The sequence below is a fragment of the Scomber scombrus genome, chromosome 22 (assembly GCF_963691925.1).
Source record: "Scomber scombrus chromosome 22, fScoSco1.1, whole genome shotgun sequence".
Lineage (NCBI taxonomy): Eukaryota > Metazoa > Chordata > Actinopteri > Scombriformes > Scombridae > Scomber > Scomber scombrus.
Window position 1 is genome coordinate 16,979,929 of NC_084991.1, and position 8,052 is coordinate 16,987,980.

The following is an 8,052-nucleotide window of genomic DNA, read 5'->3' on the forward strand; positions in this document are numbered from 1 at the left end:
GAAATATCTCTACAACAACCACTATTTCTAAAAATCTAATATTTTCCAGACAAATACTTTCACACAGAACAGAAGAAAAGTTGTCCGCTGTTGTTTCACTGTCATAGGCAACTTTATTGAATTCTCATCAAGTTTACAATATTTACATCACTGGCAAAAAAGCCGAGTCATAGTTACTTTAACATTACCTCTGGCAAGTTTCCAAAGCATATTAGAGTCTTTCACAGATCCCTAAATTGCAGGGAATGATTCATTTAACTATGGTAGGAAAATCATCTTGCCGGTTCTTGTGCTTGAGATACAATCCATTACTTGAACACGTTTTTTCATTCATCAGAGTAATGTTTTTGTTCATGCAGTTGCCAGCAGGACAGCTTTGAAACTCCTTATAGGTGAAACTAAAGATCTGCACCAAATTTCATGGCAATGAGTGGATATGTGAAAAACTTCATCTGAAGGCTGTATTAGAAGAAAATTCAGGTGTTTGCCAAAGTTATTAAGCTTCATCCTTCTGTGCCAGAAATGTCTGTACAAAATTGCATGGCAATCCATCAAATAGTTGTTTAGATATTTCAGTCTGGACTAAAGTGGCAGGCTCATCGACTGGCATGCCCTCCCCGGAGCTGCTGCTGACATGGTGAAAAATAAATGTGACAAATGTGTCTATGATTACCTATCTTGCTCCAGTTTCAAGTTTCTGCAAAGTCATTTTCTGAAATGAATGGAGACCAATGTTTCCTTGAAGGTAGCACATTACTCCAAATTGTTTTTCTTTGGAAATGAATCCAAAATACATTGACATTTGAATCAAATAATTTTGGTTACAGATAACTTGGTTAGACCCTTATGGCATGTCGGGAAGAACAGCCAGTGGGAACAGAACTATTGTTGTAAAAGTAGTCTGAAAGTGAGCAGTGGGCGGGTTACATAAAATAAATTGAAAGCAATATTTTTTTACCACATTAGGCAGTTGGTTTCTGGCATAGCAATTACATTCATTACAGGTCATGGATGAGGCTTACAAAGTAAAGGAGTCATAAATATATATATGTGTGGGCATATATAGTCCTAGCAATATAATAGTGTATATTTTGTTGTTGTTTTGGTTCAGTGGCTCAGTAGAAGTGCACCACCTGGAATCCCCTTAAGCATCTAAAAGCCTGTGCATCCAACTTCCCCATATCAATTAAATTTTGTTCCAACTGCACTTGTACGAGACCGCTGAGACCCAAACTTTTATTGCCCCAGCAGAAAGCATCACGAGGCACTGACTGAATCTTGTTGTGGGTGAGTGCCACAGAGTGCAGACCCTGTGGCAGCTGTCTGGGCACGTGCCGCAACATGTTGTGACACAGGTCTAACTGGTGCAGGACGGGCAGTGTTCTGAATGCACCTGGTACCACTTTGGATATCTTATTTCTTGCCAAGCCCAGATGTTCCAAGTTTTTCAAGGTGCTAAAGGCCGCTTTCTTAATGGAAAATATGAGATTGCCCTCGAGATTTAATGCTTTTAGTGAGAGGGGAAGGTGTTGTGGCACTTGCTTTAGTTTGTTCCCTTCTAAGTTGAGGCTTTCCAGGTGAGTTGCATTGAGGAGGGAATCTCTGAGAATACCCTTGTTTGTCAGTCTGTTTGCACTCAGATCTAACACCACCAGCTCTGATATCCCATTGAAGGCTCCTCCACGGAACTGCTCAATGAGGTTACCTTTTAGGTACAGCTCCTTGATGGATAGTGGTAACCCCAGTGGGACTGAGGTTAACTGGTTGTGATCCAGGTTCAGTGTGCGCAGGTGGCACAGAGGAGAAAGCACTGCACTAGGGAGAGATTCGGATCCATTCCCCAAGCTGTTGTTGCTGAGACTTAAAACCAAGAGACCAGGGCACCGGGCCCAGGCTGCCTCTGACATCACACTAAGCTGGTTATTGTCCAGACGAAGCTCCTCAAGAGACACTGGAAGGTCAGTTGGCACACTCTCTAGGAAGTTCTTATCCAGGTAGAGGCGTTTCAGAGCTGGGACCCCCTCAAAGGCCCCTTCTATGGCACCATCTGTAAGGCGATTGTTGCTCAACACTAGGAACTCCATAGAGACATATTCATTGAACAGGTCCAGCTGGATGCTCTCGATGTGGTTATTCATCAGGAGGATGTAGCGGGCATTATAAGGGATACCGTAAGGAACCTTATCCACACCTTTGTCTGAGCACTGGACCACTCTGAAAAACAATACATAATGAGACTAAAGATACATTACACATTGAAAGATCTTCAAACTTTCTCAAACCAGTGCTCCCAGTTACAAATAGTATAATACCATAACAGATATGCAAACATAACTGCAGCTATCAAATTTGTTAAAAAAAATCTGTTTAACATTTTATGAGATAAGCTTATTTGCTTTGTTGTTGAGTGTTAGATGAGAAGATGGATACCCCTATAATGTCTCCATCTTCTCATCAATTCTGTAAAAGAATGTCAAACTTGTCCTTTTATTATCAATTAAATCAATTAATGTTTTTTTAATCAACTAATTATTTAGTAATATTATGTAAAATATCAGAAAATTGCCCATAGAAAGTTACCAGAGCTTAGAGTTAGTTTTATTCAACAGTCCAAGAGAGTGTGAAACTTTAGCTCAGGTCCAAAACCCCAAATTATCCCATTTAAATATATGAACCTGCTAAACAATGCAGCACATTCTCACATTGGAGACATTAAACCAGTGGTTTTAATTTTATTTAGTAATTTAAGCAATAGTCACACTTTCAATTTATTTCAGCAAATACTGAGTTTGACCAAGTTTTTTATGAAGTTTTGTACAACATACCTAATGTCTTACCTTCCATAACAGGCACAATCAGGAGGACAGTAGTTGTCCAAAAAGTAAGGAAAATGTGTTGGTGTGGTAACTGCCTTCATTTTTGTTGGCTTTTGGGTTTTATTGTCCTTTTTCCTCTGCTTTTCCCTGGACTTCTTAATTGTCTTGTTTTTACTGCCTCTGTTGATTTTCATTGGCCTCATTGAAGGTGTTTTGGCCGTTGTCATCTGCACTTTAGACAGTTGTGGTTGGGCAGGAGATGCTTTATTTTGCTTCACTGTAAGTTTCGTTTCATTTTCCGTTAATTTAACAGTTTTGGGCTTGCTTGTGGACTGAGTCGTGTTTGGTTTATGTGTGAGTTTGACTGGTTTAGCTGTGGAATTATTTTCATTTGGTGTAGAATTTGTCTCTTTGGTTTTTAAATCTTTGGTAATAAACTGTGCCTCTTTGGGTTTTGGTGTTGCTCCTTGTACCTTGGAGATAAATTCACTCTCTATTGGTTTAACTACAATGTCCTCTCTTTTATGTGTGGTTTGTGGGTCCTTCTGTGCAGGTTTCTTCAATATATTTTTGACCATTATATCTTCTAAACTTGGGCTAGCCTTCACTTCCAGTTCATTCTGCTCGACATGATGCCCAGGACTTTTTAACACCTTAGTGAGGAGTTCTTCAATGAGCGAGACAGTCTTCACCTCGTCAGGAGACACTGTTGAGAATAAGATGCGGTTGATTCTTGTAGGATTGGGAAGAGTGACGGACGGAGGGAGGAACCGAGGCGTAACTTTGGTGTAAGGAGTGGGAGGGTGAGAGAAGACTGGAGGAATTTGTGTGGGTGTGAGCGGAAGCGGTGGTGGGACATTATGATGATGAGCAGAAGGAGGAGGATTTTGAGACAGAGTGATAATTTGAATTGTGTCAGGAATCACTGATTCTTTCCCCAGCTGAGCAGAGGACGTACTTAAAGGAGGCGTGAAATTGCTAAATACTATGTAATCTTCCTTTTCTCTTTCTGCTAAGTCATTATAGTTTGCATTTTTTATGTCCTCCCCTTCCTCTCCTCTTTTATTTCCCTCACTATTCTCTAGATCCTCATGTTCAACATTCACATATTCTTGTTTTAAAATCAATATCTTTTCTCCTTCTTCTTGAGCATGTCCTCTAATCACCTCATGAAGATTAATCCCTGCAACCAGCTTGCTCTCTCTCTCCTCTTCCATTATTTCTTGCTTGCTCTTTTCCGTTTCACCATTTTTCTTAAATTTCTCATCTCTCTCATCATCTTCTCCTTTCTTTTGTCTCCTTGTATTATGACTGACTGTTTTTTCTAGCTTCAACTTCTTTGTGTTATCAGTCAGGACTGCTTTTGCTACTGTCCTGCTCACCTCAGCTATCTCTGTCTTCTGTCCATCCTCTTTCCTCAGCACTTCAACCTCCTTATCTAAAACCTCCAACATGTCAGCTGTAGAGTATTTCTGTTGTTGTCTTTCTTCTCCTAAAATAACACGATCAGAAAATGTTTCAGAAGGCAGTCTTCTCTCATTTACTGTCTCATTCCCTTGATTTCTGTCTAGGATTTCTGGGATATTACTAGTTTTAGTGATTTTATCCTTGCTCTGTTTCTCCATCTTCTTATTTTCTGGGTCTGTCTCTGGGGTCAACCCTTCTTCTTTTTTCCTTTCCTCCACAGGCATTTCACTCTTGACAGGCTCTCTCGCAGGGTTCGTCTCTGGGGTCAGTCCATCACTCCTCTGTTTTTCCTCAGTTTTCCTTCCCTCACTGGACTTGACAGCCATTTCTTTCTCTTCCACTGATAAAGAGTCATCTCTCAGCTGCTCCCTTCCCAGCTCAGCTCTGTCCAGCCCAGCTATTTGTGTCACTGTCAATCCTGAAGGACAATACAGATAGCAAACACTTAGACAGTTCACTTTCTAATTGATACCAATCACAAATTCTGCAGAACAGACCGATTTTTGGTCTTTTGATTATACTCTTTTTACTTTTAATCCAAAAATCCTAAAAATGTTGTAAACAAGTAACATGTTGACATTACAACAGTTAGTATTCACTTTGAAGGCCCTTGAAACAATTTGCATGGAAGTGTTTATGGCCCATTTATTATAGGAATGTTGTTACTGGAATGAATTACAGATTATATCTTTATTTCTAAAACAAGATTCTCAATGACTGAATGTTAAATAGCCTCAATGTGGCACTTACCAGGCTGCAAGACATATGAATATCCAGAAACTGTAAAGAGCATTAGCAGGAGTGTAAGTGCTTCCATTTTATCTGTTGAAAGACATAAAAAAAAAATATCACGAGAGAGTGTTTAAGATGATAATAGAATAAGAATATGCTTATAAAGAACAGCCTTTTTTGTATAAACAAATATTTTAAAACAAAGCCTTGAAGCAGTTTTTGACTATTTTTTAATGGTTTGCATCCTGGATACCCCGGTACCTCAAAAAGGTCAGAAAGCAGAAGTACAGATAGACAGAAGTAACTGTTAGAAGTAATTAGGCTGAGCGCACACACGCACGTACGCACTTTTACCAAAACACACTTAATGTTGTATGTCACCTTGATACTTCATGACTTGACGTATAGTTACGTTTAGTTATACGTTTCAGTAGTCCACTGCAAAAAGAGTGTCATATTACTTTTGTTTGAGCAATGAAACCCCAGGTGTAAGCAAATACAAATATACAATGTATGTTCAGTAATGGATGTTGGTACTTATTAGGCATCAATGCCCTCCCAAATCCCAAATAAGTCTATTTGGATTACTGAATCTTTACAAGTTTGTTTAGAAGAAATCTAATAGGATGTTTGACCTCTCTGGAACCCATTTCCCCCTAACATGTAACATACCGTACATTTCTTTCTCTGACAAATTCTAAACAAAAAGAAATACAGAAACATATATAGCCTATATATCATATACAACATGAAATATGTCCTTATTTCATGTAATCACAATGCTTTTGGTCACATCTGTATTTTATCAACTTCATCAAAGCTCGATTTGTGTCTAACGGAAGGGTTGCTATTTCAATGCTTTTCTACTGCACATGATTTTTACAAGAAAAGGAGGTTGATTATGCAATTATTACTGTATTTTCAGAAAGTACAGCAGTGGGGTTTGTGGGACACCCCAATATTAGGAAATAATTCAAATAAATGTTAAATATATGAGAGGTTTCACAGACAACACATCAAAGTCATTGTTCAATCAGCTTGATTTATGAGCGCTGCTTACCTGATGTGTAACTCCTCATATTTCAAAGCTAAGCTCCTGCATCCGTCAGGTTATCCAGTTGACCCCAAACCTGCCTCTCTGTATGAAATCAGAGGAGTTAAAAGCTACTGAGGAAGAAATGGGACAACCTTTGAACCGCACACACACCGCCAACACCACCAGCAATAGATGACTTTAATGGTCCATTTCACTGTGTCTCTGCATGGAGAATTTTCACACACACACTCTGGATGAGCTATAGGTAATGACTCCTCAAATGCCTTTATCTGGAAGAGAATTCTCACACTTACCCTCAACGTCAGAGGAATCTGAAGGATCAATAGCGGGAAAGACGGGCAACTTTGGGAAGAGGGGTCAGAGGTGACGGTTGGTTTTTACAGTGGCTACTGTTTGCTCCGCTCTGGGGAGACATTAGCATCCCAGTGGTTATATGGGGGTGACAAGTAGTTCCTGAAAACTGCTTAGCCTTTGACTCGTATGCTAATATTCTTCTGTACTTCAGGAAGTGTGGGGCCGACCGATTCTAATGACTAATCTAAACGAAATTAGTTTCTGGTAGTGAATGTTTCATATGTTCTTTTTCTGTACTTTTCCGACTCCTTTACTTGGATTCTTAAACAAGCTTTATCTCAAGACTTATCAAAGACCAATGACTGTATTAGACAAACAACATGTTTTCTTGACTTGTTTGGTCTGGTTTTCAAAGAGTTCTGCTTAGAGTTGCAACTCATGATTATTTTAGTTATTCATCAATGTTCTCTCAACTGATTGATTAATTAGTCTATTTAATGTGAAATTACTATTTTCCATTGCCCAAGGTGACATCTTTAGATATTGTTTGTTTTGTATAACCATTAATCAAAGAGCTCAAGATATTTAATTATGATAAAAACAATGAAAAACAGCCAAATAAAAGTTTGCCATTTTCTCTTCAAACATGCCTGAAATTAATAACTGATGATCTAAATAGCTCTGCTGATTAATTTTCTGTCAAATTACAATACTTTTAGCTCAAGTTCTGACTTAGAGTTATATTCACCAGATGTTTATCATTCAGTACTTCTCATTTAATATATTTTGATTGATTTGAAGACCATGATCACTTGGTATGGCGCACAATCGTAAAACAATAATAACAGAACAATAGCACACAGTATGCCTAAAGTACAATGTTACTTGAACAAAGGAAGGACATTCTTCACAAATGCACCTAATTTACAAATAACTTCTGGGTTATCTGATAGTAATAACAAAATTACTTTAAACATAAATGAGCGGTTTAAATAATCATTGTTCGTACATTACATTACATTCAAACAGAACATATTTGCCTCCCAGATGGTTGTCATTAATAAGGTTGCTCTGGTTTCTATTCAACCTTTTATATCTTCCAGTGTCTTCAGGAAGTCTGGTATTGTTCAAGCTGAAGTTACAAATAGTATGTCTGTACTTTTGGTTTTCATGCAACAGATAATTTTCCAAGTTAAGCTCTTGTTAAAGATCACACGCTGTCATACTTTTGAGTTTACTTGGCCACTTCCACACGAACTGATCTTTGAGCCTCTGTTCTACAGTTGGTTTCCACCAGCTGATGTTATTACACTTCTGTGTGAGTCGGAGTTAGGACAAACCACAGTCATCCAGTATCTGCTTGACCTGCAAGACCCATGGTGACGCACATACACCTAAATTATGGAGGTTGATCTGCTGTCATCCTTAAATTAGATGTATTATCCTTGCGATCTTCCATAATTATTCATTCTATTTCTATCTGGCGCTACAAAATCCATCTTTTAAAAATATGGAAAGAATAAAAGAACATTGTCAGATATTTTGACATTTTGTTTCTTTCCTTCCTCAGCTGCGCTATTTATATAGATTTACGTCAACAGGAAAACTGGATGTTTAGTTCCAGCAATCAAATGCTCTTTTTTAACGTCACAGATTTCAAGGGAGTCTGCGTGTTCTTTTCTGTTT

General features: G+C 38.4%; 1 protein-coding gene across 1 annotated transcript; it reads right to left on the reverse strand.

The window, feature by feature from the left end:
* Positions 1 to 1,115: 1,115 nt before the first annotated feature.
* Positions 1,116 to 5,100, reverse strand: wu:fc23c09. The gene is made up of 5 exons (XM_062443555.1): positions 5,034 to 5,100; positions 4,405 to 4,701; positions 4,199 to 4,308; positions 2,838 to 3,757; positions 1,116 to 2,214 (listed from the first exon to the last, which is right to left on the reverse strand). Exons 1-5 carry the CDS (start codon positions 5,098 to 5,100, stop codon positions 1,116 to 1,118), a joined length of 2,493 nt encoding a protein of 830 aa, XP_062299539.1.
* Positions 5,101 to 8,052: the final 2,952 nt, after the last annotated feature.

What these genes read in the sequence shown, in the direction of transcription:
- wu:fc23c09 (XM_062443555.1), bottom strand. Translation starts at nt 5,100, where the DNA reads ATGGAAGCACTTACACTCCTGCTAATGCTCTTTACAGTTTCTGGATAT. An exon ending in TTCATATGTCTTGCAGCCTG is followed by an intron (nt 4,702 to 5,033) that starts GTAAGTGCCACA and finishes ATTGTCCTTCAG; the next exon opens with GATTGACAGTGACACAAATA. An exon ending in GATTGTGCCTGTTATGGAAG is followed by an intron (nt 2,215 to 2,837) that starts GTAAGACATTAG and finishes ATTGTTTTTCAG; the next exon opens with AGTGGTCCAGTGCTCAGACA.